This window comes from Sus scrofa, chromosome 4 (genome assembly GCF_000003025.6).
Source record: "Sus scrofa isolate TJ Tabasco breed Duroc chromosome 4, Sscrofa11.1, whole genome shotgun sequence".
NCBI classification, from domain to species: domain Eukaryota; kingdom Metazoa; phylum Chordata; class Mammalia; order Artiodactyla; family Suidae; genus Sus; species Sus scrofa.
This window is the reverse complement of record NC_010446.5, coordinates 117,654,453-117,681,238: the sequence shown is the minus strand read 5'-3', so window position 1 is coordinate 117,681,238 and position 26,786 is coordinate 117,654,453. Positions and strand designations below refer to the sequence as shown.

General features: G+C 42.5%; 1 protein-coding gene across 22 annotated transcripts in view; it reads left to right on the top strand.

Moving 5' to 3' along the window:
• Positions 1–26,786, top strand: part of CDC14A (cell division cycle 14A) — a 168,720-nt gene that overhangs the window by 123,330 nt on the left and 18,604 nt on the right. For 6 of the 22 annotated variants that reach the window (XM_021090144.1, XM_021090147.1, XM_021090143.1 and 3 more), the window contains 5 exons: positions 7,375–7,534; positions 18,356–18,471; positions 20,786–20,833; positions 22,882–23,007; positions 23,698–25,231. In XM_021090144.1, the coding sequence (XP_020945803.1) occupies positions 7,375–7,534; positions 18,356–18,471; positions 20,786–20,833; positions 22,882–23,007; positions 23,698–24,151 (904 nt within the window). In that variant the 3' untranslated portion in view covers positions 24,152–25,231. Of the gene's footprint in view, positions 1–7,374; positions 7,535–18,355; positions 18,472–20,785; positions 20,834–22,881; positions 23,008–23,409; positions 25,233–26,786 lie in introns of those variants that run through there. The other 16 variants (XM_021090137.1, XM_021090134.1, XM_021090132.1 and 13 more) reach the window with 10 other exon arrangements.

The window sequence follows — 26,786 nt, the reverse complement described above, 5'->3', positions numbered from 1 at the left end:
CCTAGGCCACAGCCACAGCAACGTCAGCTCCAAGCCGCACCTGTGACCTACACCACACACAGCTTATGGCAACGCCAGATCCTTAACCCGCTGAGCTAGGTCAGGTATTGAACCTTCGTCCTCATGGATTCTAGTCAGATTTGTTTCCGCTGAGCATGCGGGAACTCTGTTGTTGTCGTTTTTATATTTAATTTCCTTCTGGGAGAGAGAGAATTCAAATAAAGGTTTCATCTGGATCTGGCAGGGAGTTCTGTCTTTACAAAGTAGAGCTTCCACTTTGAATGAAGTTAACTTTAAGGAAGCGATGTTGTGGCCAAACTCTTATCCTAAATCCATAAATCAGAGATTGCCCCATTTTGCTTTATTCCCGTAGATATTTTCATGACTTCCAATTAGTTGGATATTTTTCAGGGTCATAATTTAGCTGTAAGCCTTCAGTTGTCTGTAGTACTTCTCAAATATTAAAGTGTGTAACATTCCTTTGGGATCTTGTGGGATGCAGTTTCTGGTTCAGGGGTCTGGGGTGGGACCTGGGATTCTGTCTTTCTATCAGGCTCCCACGTGATGAGATGCCCCTGGTCCACCAACCACATTGTGTAGCAAGGATCTGTGGCTCATTTTTACTCACAGACATCAGCTTACACCACATTTGGTGCTTGTGCATTGGTCAGTTTTGCAATTGGATTGAGCAATATCAGAAATGAATAGCACAACCACTGCTTTTTATTTCAGGAAATCACCAAAAATAAGATGAAGAAAACCCGTTCAAGAAAATGGAAATGTGCTTAAAATGTCTAACAGCTTGAGTTTTCAATTATAATTGATTCCTATTGTTTTTATTTGTAGTATTTCTTTTAAGTTACATGGGCTAGGCAGGCCAAAGGATGTGGATTAATTTTTTTTTAAGTAATCTTTTTTTTAAGATTTAAGAACTTGTCTTTCTTAACATACAGAATTTAGAGTCTGAAATGTGGCCACCAGAAGAATTTAGAATAGTAATAGATGATACTGTGATTTGTTTATTAAAATAAGCTCATTGCATAGGTTTGAATTTGCACTGTTTGACAGCCACATTTCTGCAGAAACACTCAGTTATACTGCTTTTCAATATTTAGTGCCGCATCATTTGATCTATTTATTGACTCTCGGTTGGCATTGAATCTTTTGGCTAAGAAAAAGAAAATTCTAGTAGGAGTTTAAGTTAAAAGGATAAGGTATATGTAAGAATTTTTGGCAATGGTGGCATCAGAAATTTATCTCAAAATACTCAATTACTTAAGATAGAAAACGGAGTGTTTTTTGTTTGTTTCATTTCCTATGGAAAAGCATTCGAGTTGGAAAGAAGAATGTAAGCCGTAAAGCATTAGTTTACACAGTTTGTATCACGGCATGATTCCAGCGATCAAGCTCCCATTTATGGGGCTCTATCCCTAAATGAGAATTAGCTACATTGAATCTTTTTGAGAATTTCCTAATTTTTTTCTCTCCTGTGTTTCAGAAGAGAAAAAAATTAAGAACTTCCCCCTACACCCTCAGATATTCTTTCCAACCATCATCCTATTAAATCTTCCACGTGTACAACGCAACGGTAGAACTCCTTGAATTCTTGTCTCCTTCTCACCCCCTGAATCTTGGGTCCTGGTTTCTAGGCTGTCTTCCTTTGATATCAGGTTAGACCATTTCATTAGCCCAATTCTTTAAATCAGGAACGACTCTGCTTCCGTAATAGCCCTGGGGAGGTGGAGTAGGAGACACACAGGGCAGAGTGGGGCTCAAGTCACAGCTCCAGGTCGAGCTAGAGTTGGTTGGGCTTCTGTACAAAATGACCAAACGGTGGCTTTGGGAGGATACTGGGGTCAGGGTTGGGTCATACTAGAAAAATATGTGTCAAGGATGGAAGAAGTGATGAAGAGGGGGAGTTAGGGTGGTGTGGAGATGGGATTACTTACAGTCAAGGAAGTGAGGGAGAAGAGGTCAGCCGCAGGAGAAGACGCGGCACAATGACAGCATTGCGTCTGGAATTTAAAACCGGGACTGTCTTTAACAATGCAACTGACTTGATGTTGTTTAGAGGAATTTTAAAAGCAGGGTTTTAAAAAAGACTTAGGAAGTCTTTTTTTTTTTTTAATCGAAGTACAGTTGATTTACAGTATTGTATTAAATTCTGCTGTACAGCAAAGTGATTCAGTAAACTCTTTTAAAAATACCCCTTTCTGTTTGGTTTATCATAGGACATTGAATGTAGTTCTGGGTGCTGTACAGTGGGACCTCGTTGTTTATTCCCTCCACGTATAACGGCTTGCATCTGCTAACCCCAGCCTCCCAGTCCGTCATCCCCCAACCCCCTTCCCCTTGGCAAACACAAGTCTATTCTTGTCCATGAGTCTGTTTTTATTTCATAGAAAGGTTCATTTGTGCCATATTTTAGATTCCATGTGTAAGTGGTATCATATCGTATTTGTCCTTCTCTTTCTGACTTACTGCAGTTAGAATGATAAGCTCCAGTTGCATCCATGTTGCTGTGCATGATATTATTTTGATCTTTTTTATGGATGAATAGTATTCCATTGTGTATATGTACCACAACATTTTTTTTTTTTTTGTCTTTTTACCTTTTCTAGGGCCGCACCCATGACACATGGAGGTTCCCAGCCTAGGGGTCTAATCGGAGCTGTAGCCACCAGCCTATGCCAGAGCCACAGCAACACAGGATCCAAGCTGCGTCTGCAACCTACACCACAGCTCACGGCAATGCCCAGATCCTTAACCTACTGAGCAAGGCCAGAGATTGAACCTGCAACCTCATGGTTCCTAGTCAGATTCGTTAACCCCTGCGCCATGACAGGAACTCCGTACCACAACTTCTTTATCCATCTCATGAAATCTTTATATCAGAATTAACTATGACTTGGCTCATAATGAGGCCAGTTAGTTTTTTCATATGTGCCAGGCTTGGGGGCTAGCCCAAATGTGAGCAGGCCAGGGCCAGGACATGGCCAAAAATAATGATGCAAGCACTGTCTCCTTGTCTCAACAAGGCTTTGTTCGAATCAAGATAGATTTTATCCTGTCACTTCAAAGCACGCTATTTTTTGGCAGTGGGTCATTTATGCCGTCTTAGAAAATGCACTACTTTACTGGAGCATTTCCTTTGTGTTGGTGTGTTAACTTCCTGGAATTTGATTTTAAAATGCTAATAAATACTTAAAAATGTATGTTTTACTTCTTCGGTTTGAGGTGAGGCTCCTAAGGAGTAATAGACACCACAACATAAGCGTGGTTGCTCTTGTCAATAAGAAAGGCATTGACGTGAAGTGCTGCTTTTTCTTAAGGAGCACTTGCCTACGGAACTGCTTAGCAACACACAAATCAGCTTTGACACCTTATTCATCTGTAAGATTCAGGTTCAACTCAAGTCTTTCCAGTGAAGGAGCAGATTGAGTCTTTTGAACTAAGCAAGTGAAAGGTGTTCCTTTGTCATTTTCGTCTTCAGGTCGGCAGCAGCATCAGAGTTTTCACTTGGTAACATTTTGGAATCGGAGATTTTTTCAATTTAGCCTCTTAGGTCTTCCAGCTTCTTGGTTTCTGTTCCTTCTTCACGTTTTTTGTTTGTTTGTTTTTAATTTTTATCGTAAAGACCCTTCCAGGGTCTTCCCTTCACTTTTGAGATCCAGTGTAAATTCCTTAGCATGGTGTGCAGAGCCCAATATAAGCTGCCTCCCACCTCTCCTCTCTCAAAGCAGATGTGCTACAGCCACAACAGACAGCCCAGTTTTCCATACATGCTGTGTTCTTTGACATCACTGTTTCTTCCAGCCCACGTTGTCTTCCTTGTTGGAGAATACCCTTGCTGGCTAAGCCCTGCTCATCTTTCTAGATACTTTTGAACTCTCAGACTACTTTTCTTTGATTCTTTCAGTTTGAGGTAGGGCCCCTTTCTCCTAGAGTCCTAAGCAAATCTCGGTCATAGGACTTGAACATTGGATTTCAGTGGTTTACTTTTCTCATACTAAACTGGGATTTTTTTTTTTTTTTCATTTTAAAAAGGTTTGCAGAAGTATAGTTGATTTACGATGTTGGGATATTCTCTGCTGTACAACAGAGTGATTCAATTATACATAGACACACATCCATTCTCTTTCAGATTCTGTTCCCATATAGATTATCACAGAACAGTGGGTAGAGTTCCCTGTGCCCGACAGTAGGTTCTGTTGGCAAGTCATTCCAAAGACCACAGGGTGCATGTGCCACTCCCAAGCCTATGGGGATTTTTGAGGGAAATTCTGTCTTCACTGTTTATCCCTATTCTTTCTGTGTGTTTCGAGTTGCTGATTTTTTCCCCTGTCTGAACCAGGGCTGAATTTTTCCTCTCTGTGAAGAAGTAGTTCTTTATCACCAGGGTTTTGACCAGAGACCCAAGACTCCTCTTAATTTATGAATTTGACGGTTATTTTTTGCAGTATTCAGACTGTGCCAAGGACTATGCTTTTGTTTACTACTATTGGAAGGATATAAGAATCAAGCATCAGGTAAAAGGTTATGTCAGATATAGCACTAAGTGAAAAAAGTTTGGAGGAGTGAAAGATTAAAGCAAGAATTTTTGAAAATATAAAGTATCAGGAAGGCTATTTTATAATTTTATGAAGATTTCCACAAAGGAAGAAAAATTTAAGAAGAGTTCATTTTGAATAACTATTCTTATAGATGGTATGACTCAGTGGTGGGGCTAAGCTCATCAGTTTGCCTATCTTAAGCTCAGAAAGTACTCCTCCATTGTTTGCTTCCGAAAAGCAAAAAAAAAAAGTGCCATGATAGAAGGTAGATACTGTCACACTCCCTAGTGAATTGGTGTGTGTAGATTTCTGGAATTTTGATTTTACTCATATGTTTAAAAATTCCAGATTTAAAACATTTAATCTATTTAGAAACACCTTGGAAGTTTCTTAAGATAATTCAGCCTAGTTTCAACTTTAGAACAATGTTAGGAATAATAAGTCTTATATGTGGACCACATATTTTCTACCTGTACCGGCTGTCTGTATCTACACCATATTTCTATACTGTATCTGTATTTATAAACTATATATCTATATACTATATTTGTGTGTCTGTGTCTATATACATCTATACTGGCTGTCTCAGAAATTATATTTAAAGGTATTTTTTTTGTTTTATTTGGAAACTACTGAAAAATGAACAAAAATTAAAAGAAAAATAGGGAGTTCCCATTGTGGCTTAGTGAGTTAAGAACCCAACATAGTGTCTATGAGGATATGGATTCGATCCCTGGCCTTGCTCAGTGGGTTAAAGCTCTGGCATTGCTGCAAGGCGTGGTGTAGGTTGAAGATGCACCTTGGAGCTGGCATTGCTGTGAATTGTGGTGTAGGTCGAAGATGCAGCTTGGTTCTGGTGTTGTTGTGGCTGTGGCATAGGCTGGCCGCTGCAGCTCTGATTTGACCCCTCGCCTGGGAACTTCCATGTGCCGCAGGTGCGACCCTAAAAAGAAAAAAAGGAAAAGAAAAAACACTTTTTATTTGAAACTAGGGTAGGATATTATATTAAAAAAAAAAAAAGAAAGCCTCTCCAATCATTCAGTTCAACCTATGTTGTTAATATTTTGGCACATATTCTCCTGTCTTCTAAAGGTGTTCTTGTTAAAACAATGTAGTGATGGGTTGTGGGCTGTCTTTTATGATAGAGGCTTTAAAGGTTCCTTTTCATACTTACTCTAGCTTTGTTCTGCTTTGATCTGTGTATTTATTTATTTTCAGATCATTTATTTTTTACAAAAGCAAATAAGGCACAATGTTTAAAAAAAGTCAAAAAGTGTAGACATCGATTAAGTGGGTTAAGCAGTAGGAAGCAAAATTTCCTTTTGTCATCATTCTTGCAGGTAACTCATTAATATTTTGGTATATAATCTTCTAAATAACTGATCTGTGAGTTGTAATATTTTCCCTTAAAAAATAGGATCATGCTCTTGACATTCTGTCACTTCTATTTTTCATTCACTAATGCCTTATTTCATAGTCACTCTACCCTGTCACTGCATGTAGGTCCACCCCAGGACCTACATGACTATGTAACATTTCACAGAATAGATTTACTGTAATTTAATAAACTCGTTGTCCATTAGGGTGACTCCATTGTTTTGCTCGTACAAATAATGTTGCAACAAGCATGTTTGTATTTTGTACACAAGTGTGTATTCATAGCATTATACCTAGATATGGATTTGCTTAGTTGGAGGGATCACATATGTAAAATTTTGCTATAATTTAAAGGTTAACCTCTTCTTCAAGACTTTGAACAATTTTTAACCATAAACAATAAAGTTCTGATTTGAGAATAAACGTTGCTTAAAAGGAAAGATGGATTCCTTTCCTGAGGACCTGCTACGACAATACATTTCAGGGAAGGTTATTTGTTTTTTCCCCTATTTTAACCCAAAGTTTCTGTGCTACATGGAACCTTTGAGAGAAAGTATTACTTGGTTTTCCTGTTGCTTTAAAAGAGAAATCTATGTTCTCATTGGTGGCATCTCCTTGGTAATGCTGTTATTTCATTGCCAGTTGGTATGACTTATGATGAACCATAATGTTTTTAGTTGAATTCTGTTCTGTACAGTATAATATAGAAAAAAAAAACAAAACTCAGTTCTATCGGATAATTTATCTTAAAAGAAATTTATGAAGGTGACTCCATCAATAAAAATAGAAGCTCCAGATTGTCATTTTGCTTATACATTTTTAAGTTCCTTTTTTATAACCTCAGCAACAAGTTGTAAAAGTGCTTTGTTTGAATAAAGGAAAGCTTATAGGTGAATGTCAAAGAAAAGAACATTTTCTTTTTCCCAAAGAATAATCTAATTGAGGCTATAAACCTTATTTTGGATTATGAGAGTGGGTTTTTAATGACTTTTCACGATAACACATACTATTAGATGTTAAGTACTTTTTAAACATAATATCTCCATTTAGCTTAAGTTCCTTTACCTACATCTTTGAGTCCATTTCACTCCAACTATTTTTACAGATTACTGTTTGAAAAATATATTACAGATTTTTCATATTTAAAGGACAAACTAGCTCACAGTCTTTATTTCTACAGAATTTGTTCTAAGCAGCTGAGAACCTTAAGAGTTAACCCATGTTGGGCTATATAGACTTATATTGGAAGAAGCGTGTTTGTGTTTAATACTGAATTTTAATAATTTATTTTGGCATTTAGAATATGGCTTTTTTTTTTTTTTAATTTGAAGGCTTCATACTCTTTCTAGTCTGCTAATCTTTTTTGTCCATAAGACATCATACCTTTGAGGAGGTCACAATCATTTATTTAAAAGATTATTTTGTTTTTTTCTCCTTGTTTCAGAAAACAGGCATCGTTATGGGTCCAAGGAGACATTTTCCGATCCAAACTGAAAAGTAGACCATCCAATGAAGGAAGTCTTAATAAAATTCTTTCTAGCTTGGATGATATGTCTATTGGTGGAAACTTATCTAAAATTCAAAATGTGGAGAGATTTGGAGAGGTGAGTTTTTTCTGCAAAGATTTTTATGTCTCCTTAAGACTAACAGTTTGCATTTATTTGTTTCCCAATTGAACTAACACAGCCATACTTCGCTGCATGCTGAGAGTACTAAATTTTCAGGCGTGGCGTCACCATGTATAAAGCAGGAATCAAAGGAAAGAAAGCAATTATCCTTAAAAAGAAGAAAGCTGTAAGAGTTCAGTTATAAAGGAGTTTACTCTGGTTTGGAAAATACTTAAAAAACAGAAACTGCAAAGCAAACTTTCTATTTGAAAATGGAAATAGATGTCAAGAAGAAAAATCTTACTGTGACAACTGGATGATACATCCCACAAGTGGTACACTGAGGTCTCAAACTTATGATTTCCAAAAGTCCAGAGTTGAAACCACAATCAGAGGCAACGAGACTCTGCTTTAAACAAACCACTTTCAGCAGTTGACATACATTGTCTGATTTAATCTTTGTAACTACCTGATGAGTTAGGCAATATTAGCTCTATTTTATAATAAGAAAATTGAATATTAGAGAAGTCCTAATCTCGGCGTTAGAAACATGATTCAATCCAGGTCGATCTGATTTCAAATCCATATTTTTTTTCCATCACACCTGAATAAAGATGGTAGTGATTTACTAAGAAGCACTTTTGGAGCAAGAAGCAACCTTGAGGAGTTCCTGTCTTGGCTCAGAGATAACAAACCCGACTAGTATCCATGAGGACGCAGGTTCGATCCCTGGCTGTGCAAGTGGGTTAAGGATCTGGCCTTGCTCTGAGCTGTGGTGCAGGTCTCAGATGCGGCTCGGATCTGTGGCTGTGGTGTAGGCTGGCAGCTATAGCTCTGATTTGACCCCTAGCCTGGGAACTTCCATGTGCCGTGGGTATGGCCCTATAAAGACAAAAAAAGAACAAAAGGGCCACGTTGAAATAATTTGTTCTAGTTCCCCTCTTCTGTGGATCAGGAACCCAGGTCTCATGAATTTTTTTTACCTGCCCAAGGTCACAAAGTTTTTGAGTAGTGGGACCACCTTAAGGGCTTGTAGTCTAACCCCTAATTTAACTCTTCCTACCACAACATACCTTAGGTGAATCTAACACCTGGTTTATATTTATAATTTTACGTCCCTAAAGGGGCCAAAAAAAGCTATTAAAAATATGTAAGCAGCAAGTGGAGATTTACATTCTATTAGACGGTGACCCAACAGATCTGGAAGGGTCTGACAGGCTTGGCCCCCAAGGAAACCACAGTGGAAGGAATGCATCATAGGTCAACAATGGGCATCCAAAACAGGTTTTTTTTTTCCCCAGGAAAGATAACCAGAGTGCTTGGAAATAGAGAGTTTTCTTTAAGAGGAAGGATGGGGCCTGCTGGAGGAACTGAGTTTTCAACCCCGTGATATGGTCTCCCAAATGGACGGCCACTGATGGAGTGGCTGAGTTTACTTGTTTGAGTCAAGTTAAGTGTAAAAGTAAATCTTAGCCAAGGCCGTGTTGATGTTTAGAGTCTTTGTTGACCTTTTCTTGTCTCTGTGTTATAATCAGGCCTATTCAAAGCAAACAAAAAGGATCTGAACTGACGTTTTAATGTGCTAGTCTAGCTAAACAACAATAGTTTCTTGCTCTGCTCAGCGTTTCCTCCTCAGGTTGAGTTCAAGTAAATAGGGCTTTTGAGTTACGACCTCTGAAAAGGCACATATTAAAGCCTACCCATCTATCTGAGAAACACATTGATCTTGTAGGATGGACTCTTATGGTTTTTATACCATAATCTGTATTAAATTAACATCTGGTGGTTAGAACATTTCATTCTCATTTCATTCTCTTTTTTGGATCCCAATTTGTTGAACTCGAGGCTAATTAACATGTATTTATCACTGGAAGGGTGAAGAATGCAGTATGATTGAAATTTAAAATAAATCACTTTTAAATATGAGCATATATGCAGATGTTGGCTGTTTTATCTCCTTCCTATTTCCTGTATCCCCCAAATTAATCACTTTAGTGCTCATTCAGAAGTGCTATTATTTTTGAAATTAGAGGTTAGAGATGAAAGAGTTCAGAAATACCAGAGAATAAATGGTGGGGTTGAGATTGTAGGCAGTGACATATCTATGGGTTGTGGGCCACTTTATAGTTAGGCGATGCTTTGTGCAAATAACTCTTCTGATTCTGAGCCTTTTTACTGCCGTGCTTATCTGGCGCTGTCTCCAGAACATTACATGAATATGGGGAGTTAGTTTACTCGAGAATGTAGCACATTCAGTGATGTCTTTTAACTACAAGTGGAAAAATAAGTTGAGAATGCTGCAGGGTTTTAATGTGTGTCACGTTCCATACCAGAGTTCAGGAGAGAAGTCCATGGAAATTCTAGATTTATTTAATTTTTTACATAAAGAAAGTGCAAAAAGACAGTGTTCTTCTAGAGGTTTTGTTTGTTTGTTTGTTTTTAGTAAGGTCAGATTGAAAGCTGAGATAGCAGATTATTTTTTGATGTCTAGGCCTCAGGAACTCCCCTGTGATTGGTTAGGGAAGCTTAGGAAGCTCCATGGTTAACCTGATTTGGACAGTTTGAATACATAGTTTTTCAGTGCTTATGAGAGGGTGAAAGGAAAATAATGAAAAGTATCAACCTGAACAACTGAGGCCACAGTAATGGAATAGGTTGTAGCTTAAAGAATTCCATCACCCACTTAAGAGTTATGAGAAATCTTTTAAAAATAGAGGCTTTACCTTCCTTGAACCTGGTCTTTGGTGCCGGGCTGGACACCGTGAAGTATGGCAGCCCCGTGTGCTGGAGTGGACTCCCACCTCTGCCGCTGCCCTGCATGGTCCCTGCCCTCCTTGGTCCCCACCGAGCCTTCCCTGCCAGCGATGCGCTTTCTAAGGATGCAGGCTTCCATCTGGCCTTGTCCTAAGTCTGTTCCTAGCCCACAGGGCCTCGTAAATATTACTTGAATGACTGAAGGCTGACAGTTTCACAGAAAACGAACAAGAATACAGACATGAAATTGGTAATAATCCAAGCTATCCGAGAGGAGCATATGCTCAGATCCAAAATAGTACCAAGCAATAAGTGCTCATTGTGACGTGCAGCGGCCTAGGGTCCCCTCTGTATTGGGGTTATAAACAATGGCTTTAAGAAGATGGGATTAAAGCACGTTATTTAAAGTCCAGATAGTTAAGGAGTTAAATGAGGAGCTCACAGGGCGCCATCACCAACTAAATAGCAATTCCGCAAGATCCGTCTTAGGACAGACTGGCTAAGGTCGTGGTCAATATGATTGTGTGTCATGTCCTAGATCCAGTCAGAGGACCCGGGGAGGGACAGTGGGCACAGTGGGAGGCAGCAGGGTATGGGCTGATGCTGGAGCCAGAGTGCCTGGGTTCAAATGACAGCTCCCCTGTGCACTTGTGGATCTGGAGCAGAGGGCTTAACATCCTTGGCTTCACTTATGTCGTTTATGAAATAACTGGCCTAATAAAGGTGCCCATCTCATATAGCTGTTGTAAGGATTAATAATTAACCCATGTTGGAGTTCCTGCTATGGGTCAGTGGGTTAAGAACATGACTAGTATCCATGAGGATGTGGGTTTGATCCCTGGCCTTGCTCACTGGGTTAAGGATCTGGTGTTGCTGCGGCTGTGATGTAGGCTGGCAGCTGCAGTTCCAGTTTGACCCCTAGCCTGGGAACTTCCATGTGCCACAGGGGCAGCCCTAAAAAGCAAAAATAAACAAACAAAACCCACACAAAATCAATCCATATAAACTGCTTAGAAGAGGGCAGGTTGTAGGTACTCCAGATCTGAGAGTGCACAGGGAAACTGTCATTTGAACCCAGGCACTCTGGCTCCAGCGTCAGCCCATACCCTGCTGCCTCCCATTGTGCCCACTGCCCCTCCCTGGGGTCCTCTGTGTGGCTCTAGGACATGACACACGGTCGTATTGACCACAACCTTAAATGTCCTAAGACATTTCTCCTGGAGTTGCGATTGTTTCTGGTCTTTTTTTTTTTTTTTGGTCTTTTGTCCTTTTAAGGCCGCACCTGTGGCATATGGAGGTTCCCAGGCTAGGGGTCTAATCGGAGCTGTAGCCGTTGGCCTTTGCCAGAGCCACAGCAATGCCAGATCCAAGCCGCATCTGCGACCTACACCACAGCTCACGGCAACGCCGGATCCTCAACCCACTGAGCAAGGCCAGGGATCAAACCTGCGACCTCATGGTTCCTAGTCGGGTTTGTAAACCACTGCAACAGATACTCTGTAAACTCCTGTTTCTGGTCTTGCCTCTTCCTCCTCTAGGGCGATAGTCCACTATTAGCACACCAATCAGTTTGTGCTCTTAGGCACAGGTGCTACTGATGTTTAACCATGTTCACATAAATCGATGGCCAAGTAAATAAGAATGTGGTATTTCAGGAGTTCCCGTCGTGGCGCAGTGGTTAACGAATCCGACTAGGAACCATGAGGTTGCGGGTTTGGTCCCTGCCCTTGCTCAGTGGGTTAACGATCCGGCGTTGCCATGAGCTGTGGTGTAGGTTGCAGACGCGGCTCGGATCCCGCGTTGCTGTGGCTCTGGCGTAGGCCGGTGGCTACAGCTCCGATTGGACCCCTAGCCTGGGAACCTCCATATGCTGCGGGAGCGGCCCAAGAAACAGCAGCAACAACAACAACAAAAAAAAAAAAAAAAAAAAAAAAAAGAATGTGGTATTTCATTACATTATTGAGTTACTCTGATTTATAAGCTCCTTTGCCCATGAGCAAGGTACATCTTAGAAAAAATATGAAGTACAAATGAAATCTCTAAGGCCCTACTTTTAAGCACCTTTCTTTCCGCTCTTAGGCCCACTAAGGCATTCCAGTTCTAATCTGAGTGCTGCTGGGATCCGCCAGAGGCTGAGTCAGGGGGTTGCCAGTAGGCAGCGTCATGGTTTGGGGAGCTCACCCTGGCTGTGGTGTGGAAGGGGCACTGCTGTGTGGCCAGGGGTGGACGGCCAGGGAGTTGGTCATGACTCAGAAGTCCAAGTGGTGAAGGTCTGAACCGAAGGCAGGGAGGAGTCAGATTTGGGGGGGGGGGCTCTGATACATCCAAACTTTCCATTGATCGGAAGCAGCTTATTATGAAGACGACCTCTTTCCCTTACATCATGTAGGTGTAACATCTGAGATGGGAAAAGAATTTCAGAGATGACCCAGTCATTTTTCCTCGCCAAGTCACTTACATCTGCTCAAGATTCCATTTTCATCTGTTTCTTTCAGTCCTTAACCTTCTATTTTTACTTGTTTCTATTTCGAACTCTCCATTTATGTCATTTTTCTTTTATAACTCTTCCATCTTTATTCCCTAGTGTGCTGTATTTCATCTAATAGATCTTTTCTTAATGGTGTACACGATGGCCTCCTTAGTGGCTTACTCGGTCGCCGTTTTATTAATGCGCTGCTCATTAATTACTTTATCCAATGGAAATCTATGGGCAATCTAATTTATTTGATTTGGGTTTTCATCTTGTCTGTATGTAGAAGACAGCTGGCGGAATAAAATAAATCTTCATATTTTATGCCATTGTTTGTTCTTTAGCTAGACTGTCATTTGTAAATAAGTATATTTTTACAAATGCTCCTTCTTGGGAGTGTCCTTTGTGGCTCAGAGGGTTAGGAACCCAATAGTATCCATGAGGATGTGGGTTCGATCCTTGGCCTCATTCAGTGGGTTGAGGATCCTGCATAGCCATGAGCTGTGGTGTTAAGACCCGGTTCGGATCCCTCCTTGCTGTGGCTGTGGTGTAGGCCGGCAGCTGCGGCTCTGACTCGACCCCTAGCCTGGGAAACCTTCATGTGCTACGAGTGCAGCCCTAAAAAGTTAAAAGACAAAAATACCAACAGTAAAATGCTCCTTCTTTATGTGTTTTAGTTGGCTCTCATTTTCCTGTCTTTGCGTAGGGCAGGCTGGTATCCAAGAGAAAGAGCGCTCATGCTCAGAGCCTCCAGAGGGCGACAGGGAGTCGGAGAGCAGAGCCCCTCCCCTTAGGGGGAGCCAAGATGTTAGCCTCTTCCCTGGAGGAGGCTTTTTCACTGTCACCACGTGGCTTTGTTTCTGGGAATCTGCTACTCCCCTGAGCAGCTAGAGCAAGCGAGGGGCTGAGCTGGGGCTCTGGGGAGAGGGGCTGGAGGCTGAGGCACAGCAGGGCCTGGGTTAGACTCGAGGCGTTGATCATGTGTGACTTTGTTCATTAGTCATTCTGAGGAGTGAATTTTGTACAAAGAGTGAGGTCTAATGGTACTTGATGAGCAGTGTCTTCAGACTGTCCCAGGCCCACCCATTCTTGGGATTGGTTAATGCCTCACGACAAATGGAGCTGTAGTTTCTAACATACTTTCTCCCATGCAGGCGCTCCTGACCTAGTCTATGTTATAGGCACCCAAATAAATACAGGGCTGAGTTATAGTCCTGTCTGGTGTCACTTTCAGGATTCCAGGAGGCCAGAGTCCTCCTCTGTAAACCTTTTTGTTTCTAAGTTTTGTATTTAATTTAAATGTGTTTTGAATACCATTGTACATAACTATTTTTGTTAAGAATTTGAAGGTTTTTAATCAGCTACTGAGAATTTTATAGCTCATTTGTTTTATATTCTTAGTCCTAAGAGTGGCCAAAACTTCTTAAAATAGCCACAGAAATAAAACGAGAAAAATTGAGAGCAAAAAAAAATAAAAAAATAAAAATAACATGATTTATATTTTAGTAGATTTTTCCAGACCTGGACTGCAGGTCCAGGTCTTTTCTTCTCCCAACTCCTTCCCCAGGTCCTGTTTGTCCTGCCCTCCTCCAGTCCGTCATCTCCCACTGGGCCACTGATTCGCCTCCTACCCCAGCCTTGTTCTCTAATTCATTCTCCTCACAGCAGTCAACTGGGAGGAAGTATTTGCCACACATTCAAATGAGGGTATTTTTATTTTTGTCTTTTTAGGGCCACACCTAAGGCATATGGAGGTTCCCAGGCTAGGGGTCTAATCGGAGCGGTAGCCGCTGGCCTACACCACAGCCACAGCAACGTGGGATCCGGGCCACGTCTGCAACCTACACCACAGCTCATGGCAACACTGGATCCTTAACCCACTGAGCAAGACCAGGGATTGAACCCGAGTCCTCATGGATGCTAGTCGGGTTCATGATGGGATCTTCCAAATGAGGGTATTTTTAAATGTAAAGAACTCTTAAAAAAAACCAACGTGAAAATTCCGTGTATGCAAATACAACAAGATGGTAGCTCTTATGGCTGGTAAATATAAAAAAATTTTTCTACTTCCCTAGAAATGAAAGAAACACAGATGCTACTTATGCGTATCAAGTTGTATGAGATTAAAGAAAGGTATGTGGTATTAGCAAGAGTTTAGGGATTAGAAAATCTCTTAAACCTTGCTAGTTGGGGTTTAAAATGGTGTAGCCTTTCTTGAGGGATGTTTGAGAATGTGTAGCAGGAGGCTTTAATCCAGCAATTCCACTTCTATGCATTTATCTTAAGGCAGTAGTAAGAGGACAGTGTTAAAAACCATGTGTTTATAGAAGGATGTTTGCTGGAACTGTTTATAGTGATGAAAGACAGAAAACGGCCTGACCTAGGGTAAAAGATATAAAATTTGATACATCGAGCAAATGAAACTCTCTGGGGCCATAAGGAACATTAATATAGAGGGTTTTTAAAATTTACCCTGAAACACTTACACGGTGCATTTAAAATGAAAAAGTTGCAAAGCAGGGTGTGTAATTCAACCTCTTTTTGTGAGGAAGAAATGTGTCGATGGGGTATGCACAGCACCGGGAAAAGTCTGGATGACTGTATGACAGAATGTGAATGTGTTTGCTTTTGATGCTTAAGATGAGGGTGGCTTTAATTTTTTTAATCTCTTTTTTGTAGCTTGTTACTACCTATGACAAACAAGTATTATATGATTATATATATATATGTCTATATTTATATATATACACAATTTTTTCCTTTAGAAAAGACATGGTTTCCATCTCCAGAGGTTAAGAGCTGGGACTTAATATGTAATGTTTTCTTTTTCTTTGAAAGCTAGTGTACATAACTCTTTGAGGAGCTTGAGGAAAAAAAAAATTAATTCAGGGTGGTTAGGTACCATCTGTTACATCATTGTTGTTATTTTCTGTGTTTGAAATGTATTGCAATTTAAAAAGTTTTCACCTTTAAGATTTACAATAAAGTGGGAGAGCTAAACACATGTAAAGATAACTAAATATAAAATATACTGTTCCTTTCTTTAACTGTATATTTTATTTATTTTTATTAAAGTATAGTTGATTTACAATGTTGTGCCAATTTCTGCTGTACAGCAAAGCGACCCAGTTATACATAAATATATCCATAGCCTTTCTGTATATTTTAAAGTGTATTTTTGTATTTTAAGATAATACATGGCCACAGCTTTAGAATTATCGAAAGTATTGAATTCTGATGAAAAAGAAATCAGATCCCCCCCCTCCCCCCTGTTCTGTATCCCCAGACCTACTCTCCAAGGGGGGAAACTTCCAGCAAATTATACTAATATTTTCACTGCCATATTTCTAAATATCCTGCTTATAATGCCATTTTTAAATTTTTATCAATTTTGGACCTTTTTCTGTTGCCTCCTGGTTATGGCCAACAGAATTAGTTCTCCTGCTTTGTTGTCCCTGCTTCCCGATGCTGCTAGATTGTAATTTTTGGTTAAATCTGGTGATGTGCCCATTACTGCTATGTACGTGTCGCTCCCCGCTGAGCTCCGTAGTTCTTTATGACTGTTTTCTTTGTTTTGAACCTCTGTTTTGCCCCCCCCCCGAGTTAATTACCTTCTTAATGTATTTAGTTTTCTGTATATTTGGGAAAAGGTAATGCTATTCTCCTCCTCCCCCAATTGTGCCAACCCATTTTTTTTTTTTTTGGCTGTGCCCGTGGCATGTGGAAATTCCAAGGCCAGGGTTCTAACCAGAGCCACAGCAGTGACCCAAGCCACTGCAGAGACAATGCCAGGTTCTGAACCCCGCTGCACCACATGGGAACTCCTGTGCCAAGCAATTTAAATTTTTTCAAAATCTCAACACAGCTGTTAAAAAACGACTTAGTCCTTTTTTTTTTTTTTTTTTTTTTTTTTTTCCTTCCCTGAAGACACTTCTGCCTTCCATCCTGGACTGATTGTTTTCTCGCCCAAAGACAGAATTGTGACCCGAGGCCTTCTCTTCACACTTTTCAGTTGGATCTCTAGTTTTCCTAGATCTCATGTTGTCTCTGTTCCTTTTCCTGGAGCACAACCTATAATAATTTTCTCAGAAAGATTGTGTGGGAGGTAGATTTTTTGTACATTTGTTCTACATTTACCCTTGATTGATAGGTTGAATATTGGAATTTCAGGTTGAAAATCGCTTTTCCTTAGGATCTTGCAGGCAGTTCAGAGTGAGAACACAGAGCTGGCTCTTCCTCGTTGACTGGACAAACAAGCTTCTCTGGCTTTTCCAAAGACACCCATCAGACAATGAAACTGATTGGGGGTGAGGGCCCTGTTAGGTCCTTCAAGAAGATTTCCTTGCCTATCTTATGAAGGCTTATATATTTCTTGATCCTTCCTCATATTCTGGAGACTCTGCCTATGTGCTGTCTTTCCATCAGGCAAAAGTAGTTACTCCCAAACCAGGATGTTGAATGCTAGGTGATGCTAGGTACAACCTCTCAGGTGTACCATCCTGCTTGCAAGCCTAGCCTTTATTTTTTAATTTTTATTTTGTTTTTTGAGGGCTGCACCCATAGCATATGAAGGCTTCCAGGTTAGAGGTTGAATCGGAGCTGCAGCTGCCGGCATGTACCACAGCCACAGCAATGTAGGATCTGAGCCACGTCTGTCATGAAGAGTTTAGGGGAGCTTGGGCAATATTCTTAACTTCCACAAGCACCTCCTTTTTTTCATCTTTAACTTAAGGGTGACAGTGCCCTCCCCACTCTTGCTCCATGGGTTGTGAGACTTAAATGTGAGCTGGCATATGCAAAAAGACCTAGGGTGGTCTGTATATAATCCAGCTAGAAGATGTATTTCAGCAGGAAACTCTTTCTCAATCTAAGATTTTAACTCCTTTTGGAAAATCTTGAGTGCTTTTACTAGTGTTAAATGATGTTAATAAGTTACTGTATAGATATCCTAAATTGTTTTTATCTTTCACTTTTGTAAACAAGTTATGGAATTTGCAGTGATGGATTCTGGTAGTTTCTAGAAATATGTTTGATATTAGCTATCTATATCTAAGCTGTATTCCAAAGCACGATTTTTTTCTGCAGGAAAGTCTCTGTGGTTGTGGTCCATTAACAAAGCTCGCTTTATTTATTTATTTGGTTGTACCTGTGGCATATGGAAGTTCTTGGGCTAGGGACTGAATCCAAGCTGCACCAGTGACTGCAGCTGTAGCAATGCTGAATCTTTTAACCCACTGCACTGGGCCAGGGATTGAACCCACACCTCCACAGTGACATGAGCCACTGCAGTCAAGTTCTTAACCCACTGTGCCACAGTGGGAACTCCCAACAAAAGCTCTTTTCAAATTCTACCTCATCCATACCCATGCTGCTTTGATTTGGAATTTGATCAGTATATTTAACTGATGATTAGTTCAATGTTTCTTTAGTATATCTGTGGCCAATGCTGAATTCATAGTGCATTAAAGCTAGTTAAGACAAATCTATGTAAAATATATATCCCTATATAGAGAGCATCCATAAGCTGTTAAGAAATCTATATAAAGTAGAATTATTCATGATGACCTTTCTGTGGAACATACATTTTTTTCCAGAATAATTTAGAAGAGGATGAAGATGTGGAAATGAAAAATAATATCACCCAGGGAGACAAACTACGTGCCTTAAAAAGTCAGAGACAGCCACGCTCCTCACCGCCCTGTGCCTTTCGGTAGGTCATTGTAAACTTTCAAATTTACGTGGTACCTCCATTAATGAATAGAACATTTAGCCCTCTCTTTTGAATATTATTCCACAAGTTCCATGTTTACCTCTGGTTCTTTTGTTTATTACTATTTTGGGTTATTTATTACTTCATCGCTGTTGGGAGGGTAGCTACATCTGAGAGGCTTATTGAAAGGAGCGGCTGCATCTTGATTGTCTGGGCTTCCTCCTGAAACCGCTAAGCAGCTGGTCGTCTCTAGGACTGCTGGAAATCCCATGTGGAATGCCCCTCTTCCCCGGGAGTGGGTTTCCTCTCTGTGGGCAGCCTCGCTGATGTGCCACGGCTTTCGTATTTCATCTACAGTGTGTTGAAAAACATGGCATGCCAAGCTTTGGTACAGCTTAACTTCTGAGCCTGATTTTCTGTTTTTGAGAACTGAATAAGGAATTCTTCTCTGTGCTTGTGAAGTAAAACCGTCTTGATTTGAAGGTCTGAAATTACTCATCGGAGTCCATTGATAGGACTTAACTTCTGACCACAACCTTTGAAATTCAGATTAGGTTAAAAAAAAAAAAGCCTTCAGAATCAATGCATGTAACCAAAAAACTGTAACTATCAAGATTGTTTATTATAACGTAAGGGGCAGCAAGTCCATGGATGAATGTAATGGGAAATGGTTACTTTCCTTTGACCTTTACGTGAGAGAAGTGCATAGCAAGAGGGAGGTTTTGCTAGGAGGGTAAATCTCCAAACAGACTACTCACTGGGAATTCAGCTTTCACATATTACCTTGAGGAATTACAACACTCAAGTCAGATTGGATAGGGTCCCACCATTACCTATGCTTTGAGTACTGGTTTCCTGAAAAATAAAAAATTCCTATAGCTCAAAATCGAGGTCATTGTTTTCTGTAGTAAGATGGGGAGACGGGGAGTTCCCGTCGTGGCGCAGTGGTTAACGAATCCGACTAGGAACCATGAGGTTGCGGGTTCGATCCCTGCCCTTGCTCAGTGGGTTAAGGATCCGGCGTTGCTGTGAGCTGTGGTGTAGGTTGCAGACGCGGCTCGGATCCCGCGTTGCTGTGGCTCTGGCGTAGGCCGGCATCTCCAGCTCCGATTCGACCCCTAGCCTGGGAACCTCCATATGCTGCGGGAGTGGCCCAAGAAATGGCAAAAAGACAAAAAAAAAAAAAAAAAAGATGGGGAGACGGGATAGCAAACTTGGTACTTGGTAATAATCACCAGCTACCACTAGGAGGCTGAGGAAATGTACCGTTTACTGAGCAGCTGCTATGGGCCAGGAGCCTTGTGGGTGCCTAGTTGCGACATGAGGATTAACTGAATTAACACAAACGGTATGCCCCGTTACCCAAGTTTATATTGGTTACTTGAGATTTGAGGGGTTAAATCCCTCCCCAGCTGGTAGTCAAACCCAGTACTGTTCAAAGTCCATGCCCTTTTCACTGCATATATTGTCTTAAGTCAGTGGAAGTTTCTTCAAGATCAATTTATATCACCGATCTTTTTTATTCACCATTTTTTCCCTTGAAACTCTGAAAACTTGCTTTATATTGATTAAAATTAATTTCAAACAGCTTTATATTTGACTTTTAAGAAATCGTAAGTGGGAGGAAGGGATTAGTTGGAGTAGAACTTGGCAAATAAAAAGGCAGAAGTGTGAGAATGTCCACTACACAAACTTTAGAAGGCTTGTTCCAATATAGTGTTTTTCTCTTCTTTTTCTCCTCAGAAACTTTCTCATTTTTTGAAATTTAGTTCTTCTTTTCCTTTTTGTCTTTTTAGGGCTGCCTCTGCAGGCTTTGGAGTTTCCCAGGCTAGGGGTCAAGTTGGAGCTGCAGCTCCAAGCCATAACTGTGACCTACACCACAGCTCATGGCAATGCCGGATCCCTAACCCACTGAGCGAGGCCGGGGATTGAACCTGTGTCCTCATGGATCCTAGTCAAATTCGTTTTTGCTGAGCCATGACAGAACTCCTGAAATTTAGTTTTTCTTAACAGCCTCACGGCACCATCGTCAGACATTTTTTACCTTGAGTACATGCAAGCCCACCTTCTGATTAAAAAGCATTTTGCTGTAAATAAAATTCCAGATGAAACAAAATGACTAAATAAAATAGATTTCCTGCTAGTTCTAGGATTTATTTTATAAAGTCAATAAATACTAACACCCATTTGCAGGGTTTATCCCTCTTGTCCATTTAATATTTTTGCTGGGCTGACTCCAGATGATGTGGCCTTTGGTCTTGGCTTGCATGTGTAACCCTGGTGATGTGTGACCATTTGTCTTTGATTTCTGTAGGTTGGGCGACATGAAAGGGCATCCAAGAGCAGCATCCCAGCCTTCCAGGTACTGTCAACGAGGGTGAATTTCCAGTAGTTTCTAAACAGACGCTACCTTTTAGGTACATTTCCCAGCCCTTAAGCCCGTGGACATAAATGGCACACAGCTTTTCACTTTGAAAATTCTTTGCTTTCTGTTCCAGATTGTTACAATCTGATTCCTATTTAATGCTCACCATGAAAAAGAGTTTTATTTTCCTGAGGTGCCCTCAGGGCCGTGCGGCTGTGGGAGCGATGCCAGCGTGCTCTGTGTGCCCGGCATGTTGTGGGGTCTCTAATAAACTGTAGTGGCTCTGCAACATGCCTCTAAGCCAGTGATGGATTTTGCCTTGAATTTTGAGCATTTCTGCTGACTTCTTTTCTGCTGCTTTTTGCATGTGTTTGTTCCTGTCCTTGATTTTTCTAGTTTTATTTCCTTTCCTATTCTCCATTGGTGGAAACATTGGTGTTTTTTTTCTCTGGAAAAACATGTCCCCTGAGTGCTGCCTGGTGGTCTCAGGGAACCAGTGATACCAGGGTCCAGTGTAGCGCTTGGTGAGGGCAGTGGGCAGTGGAAACGCTTGACCCCAACTGTTATCCACAGAGGGGAGAACAAAGCTGATTCCCTCTTCGGCTCTGTTCTGAATCAGCTCTTGGCTTTCAGCTTACTTAGTGGGAGCAACTCTGAAACGACCCAGACTTCCCCAGAAGCTCGAGCTGCTTCCTTGATTGTGCAGCTTTTCCCGTTCTTATTTTGGAGGTAGACCATGTTGTCAGCTGCTCTTTAGAGGGAAGATGATGGAGGAAAGAGTCCTCAGGAAAATAAGTGGATAGCAGATAGGAAAACAAAGTCCAGCTACATTAAATGGTTTGTCCCAGACAAGACAGATTTGGCACCAAAACCATGACTGGGCCCCGGCTGTCCAGACTTGAGTCCGTTTTCCCTTTTTGTCTGCTCAGCAAACATTTCTTGAACACCTGCTCTGGGTCAGGCACTGTGCTAGTCCCTGGGAATTGAAATGAGGGACACTTCTTTCCTCCTCATGGAGCTTATTACCTCAAAGGAAGGAGACAAGTATCAGGCAGTGAAACGTGCTGCAAGAGCTGTGATTTACCGTGAGAATATATGATGAAACTGAATGCTTACTCCAAATGGGAGTTCAGTGAAGCCTCCGCCATAAGGGGTGACAGCAGACTGGACCATTAAAGGATAAGCAATAGGAGTGAGACAGATGGAGGTGCAAGAGGACAGTGGAGAGGGAGGTGAGGCCAGGAGAAGAGGCCTCGGCAGGAAACAGTGTATGCGGACTGGACCAAGGTGTGGATGCTGCCCATCCAGGGAGCTCAGGGCATTTTGTGTAGGTGGGGTAGAGGTGTACAGAGGGAAAGTGTGGAGAACTGGCAAATGCCAGGTTTTGGCAGGTTTTATAAGCCAAACCAAGAAGTTTAGGCTTTCTGGGCACTGAAGAAAGATGAAATGATTTAAACAGGGAAGTGACATGATTTTGGATTTTGCTGGAGGCCATTCAGAATGTGAGTTTTAAGGAATAAGATTAAAAGGTGCTACTAGGATAAGAAATAATGATGGCTTCCCCTAGGGCAGTTGCAGAGTGGAAAGGAGAATTAAAATTCGAAGAAGTAGAATCTAAGGACTTGGGAGGAATGAATGCCGGTGGCAAGGAGGGGATGTGACCAAGGGGGGCAGGATCGTGGGGCCCCGTAGGACTTTGAACCTGGCTTTGAATCCCAGCTCTGCCTCCCGCTGACCGGGTGACCTTGGACAAGGAGCTTTTCCTTCGTGCCTCTGTTTCCTCACTTGCAAAGCGGGGTCTTGTACTGCAGTCTTTGCTGTCTGGTGGGGTTGTTGTGAGGATGGGGCGAGGTAAGGCCTGAAAGGCTCTTAGATGGGCACCCTGCATGGGGCGAGGGCTGCGTGAGTACTGGCTGTGGCTGTAGTCACTGTTATTAGCACCTGCGTGATCTCTTCAACACCTATGAGTTTATGTCGCAGTCAATCGCTAAATGCTAAGATAACACAGCTTTTGTGTGACACTTTGCCCATTTTTCTCCACAAAGATTGAGTTCCTCCCCACAAGGATCTGCATCTACTTTGAAGACCTCAAAAGTGGCTTTGTCCCCTTCAGTGACAGCCAAAAGGATAAACAGAGGATCTCTGTCCTCAGGCGCCGCCGCTGTAAGAAGGTAAATTTTCTCTCCTCCTGAGGCACTGGCAGGGGGGAAGCAGGGGGGAAATGAGCCTGGCTCAGAGGAGGGAAGGGGGGGCGGGGATCGGGGAGGAAGAAACCAGAAGGGCTCTGTGACACTCCAGGCTTCTGATCCTGTCTTGGGTTGTGGGGGACAAGGCTGTGGAGGGAGTGCTGGACGACACCCCATAGCTTGCCTAACGTGATCCAGAAGAGGGCGTTCAAGGGCACATTCTACTAACACATGATATTGTCATTTCTCGGCTGGTGTGTGTGGGCAGAACTAAAACGGGGAGCGACGTTGGATGTAGTCACATGACTGAGTATAGAGACCTTCAATCCTGGACCCAAGTCCCCTTCCTGCTCACCCTTTACACTGTCCATCTCATTTACTGCGCAGATAGAACCCCATGTAGTCTGTCTCCGGAGCTCTGGTCAAAGTGTTTTCGCCAGCTTCTCGGGGTCCTAACTAACTACTTTTGACAGTGGAAGTTACCATGTGTCACTAAAGGCCACATAGTACACTCTCACCAAGAGCGACAGACGAGCCATTCTGTCACCGTGTGCATTAAGCAGCAGTGCCTTCATCACATCCCCCAGTGTCGTGATGGTGTGTGTTAGAAACGTGACCTGTGCGTGAGTACACACGGTTGTCTGTGTCCCCCCCCCCCCCGTGTTTTTCATTCAGCTTTTCCATAAACTCCCGGCTAGCCAGTTCTCTAGGGAACTTGAACGCCGCCGCCGCAGAGGATGCAGACAACAAAAAGCCCGCCGCAGCCTCGAAGGTGGGTTTCGTCGCCAGCCCGTTCAGCAACCTCTTGAATGGCAGCTCCCAGCCGCCCGGCAGAAATTACCCTGAGCTCAACAACAACCAGTACAGCAGAAGCGGCGGCAGCAGTGGGAGCCCCCTGGGCGGTCCGCCGAGCCCCCCGGGCGCCAAGGCCGATGCGCACAGCCCCGCCCTGCGGCCCGCCTACACCGGCCTCTCCTCGTCCTCCGCGAGATTCCTGAGCCGATCGATCCCCGTAAGTTCGCAGACACCACCTCTTGGCCCTCAGAACCCTGAGCGCAACTATTGTGCCTTGCCTTCCCAGCCCAGGCTGCCCCCCAAGAAAGTGAATAGCGCCAAGGACGCCTTCTGATCGCGGCCCTCCCTCTGTGCCTGAAACTGTCTCTGCACGTCCATTCTGCCGGCCCCTCTTCAAGTAAATGCCGAGTTTCAACGCGATGTGCTTCCTTCCTTCTTTTTCTTCTCTCTCCATTCCTTTTAAAGTGATTTCTCTAGGAAGGGAAGCGGCTTCGGTTACTTTCCAGTTAAGTGTTCGAATCACCCTGCACTTGGGGTGCAAAGTCAGGGGCGGAGTCACAGGACAGACAGCATCGGCTCTGGCTTTAGTGGTACCCTGGCTTTTTCTCATCACACAACAGTGTGGATGAATCTGGAGTATTTAAACGCGGCAGGTGCTGAATGAACAGTGTCTTCTCAGAACTAACCATTAAGCCCTTGACTGTGTCGCCTCCTGCAGGGAACTGACCCAGAATTAATTAAATGGCACGTGAAGAGTACTTAGCAAGGCTGGGTACGCGCCTGGGGTGTAGGGAGGGGAAGACAGGTAACAGGAAGATGTTGAAGCTCAGCTCTCACTCTTCTAGAAATAGGATGGAAGACCTCCAAACACAGTTTACCCATGAGCTCTTCCTGGGGGTTCCCAAGCCCTGTTTTTAACTGGTTGGCCCTGTTAGGGTAAAGTCTCCTTGGGTCACCCCCAGCCACGAATCACTCTAATCACCTATTTTGTTTGCCTCAAAGGGAATTGAGGTCTGTGGGAATCTGAGTTTTGATCTGAAAGAACAAGGACAAAATTGGAAGGAGAACTGGATCCCACAGATCAGGGCGATGTCGGTGGGTGTTGGAGTGGGACGTTGCTCCACTCAGGCAGCGGCAAGCCCTGTGTTCCGGGGAGGCTGCGGTCTGGCACCTCTTCATGCCCACTGTTCTTCACACCCTTTCTCAGCCTTCGTCCTGGAGAGGGGGGTCTCTGCAGGGCGGGGAGAGGAGAAGTGCGGCAGCTCTGTGCCTCTCAGCAAACCCATACCCCGTGGGCAGTAGCCAGTGGGATGCACCTTCCGTAGATGGCAGTTTAGACACCACCACTTTCTTTTTTTTTTTTTTTGCTTTTTACTTTTTAGGGCTGCACCTGTGGCATATGGAAATTCCCAGGCTAGGGGTCCAATTGGAGCTACAACTGCAGGCCTACGCCACAGCCACAGTGATATCATCAGATCTGAGCCGATCCTGCAACCTACACCACAGTCATGGCAATGCCAGACTCTTAACCCACTGAGTGGGGCCAGGGATCGAACCCATGTCCTCATGGACACTAGCTGGGTTTGTTATTGCTGAGCCACAATGGGCACTCCTAGAAACCACTTTTTAGTGAGGAGGCAACATGTATACATGCATGTGTGGGCGTGCATGTGCATGTGTGTGTGTTGGTTGGACTTATTACCACTTCCATCCCTACCTCACACCTCTTTTGAAGTTTTTTTCCCCCTCTATCCACACACAGCCCTTTCTGGCACATATGAATTTATCCCCAGGGATGTTTTTCAATGTTTTTTAATTATTTATTTACTTATTTATTTATTTTTTGTCTTTTTGCTATTTCTTGGGCCGCTCCCGCGGCATCAATGTTTTTTTAGATTCTTATATAGATTATAGCCTCAGCCCACCCCAGCCCTTAACTTGACTCTAATCCCATTCTGTTTTGGGTGCACCCGTATCAGTAAGTCTTAAATCCTAGCAACTGGGATTAGACAGAAGATGAAGTGTATTTACATTTTCATAACTAGGTTGATAAGTCTTTTACTTCACAGCAGGAATTGAGTTCAGTCAATATTTTCATATACTGATTGTGAGTCAGCCTCTTTTTAAGACCAGAGTACAGATCTTTCCATTTGCAGAAACAGAGATAGAGATAATTGTATGACTATCTTGAAGATTTCACCGTGAAAGATTTTGTATAATCCACATTTATAGCCGAATACCAGAAGCCCTGGTAGCCTGACACAAGTGACCTTGTGCTTGTTTGGGTCTCAGTTTTCCTCTTTGCTCGGGGTGGCTGGGGCTTTCTTTCAATGACTGCTGACCCCCTAGCCCACCATGTTTATGTAGCTTGCTTTTGGTTTCATTCCATGTTTTTGTTATTTTTCTTCCCTTCTCCTTCTCCTTTTCATCCCTCTCTTGGCCTGAATAGTGATTTTTCCCATAATTAAATTTAAAGTAATACTCTGTGTGGGTGGTGGCTGCTCTTCCCCCTTCTCCTTCTTAAGTTTGTCGTCATATTATAAAGAAAAGCCTTTATAAATAGAACTGCCAGCAGGGCAACATTTTCCTCCCTCTCACTGTCCCAGGAAGGATGACTAGCAGGTGTCTTACAGCCCATTTTTCCTCCATCTTTGCCTGGAGAACCTCTGTGAGAGGGAGGGCTCCAAGCCCTACCCCTGCTGGCTCTCTGGCAGAAAGTCTAAATTAAGGTGGAAATTCCCATTTTATGGGGAATAAAGTAGGAGGTTGAGAGTTTTTTCCTTTATCAGTTCAATGCAGCTTTTCTCAATGTTATGGGTTTCTTGTCTAAATAAGTTGGCCCTTCTTTCCAGTGCTTCTGAAAATGTGAGGCATGGTGACTTTTGAGGAACTAGGGATAAATCGCTCAACAAAAATACTTTTAAGTCCTTAGGTAGGACGCAAAGCCTGGATGGCAGTGTCTTCCCAGC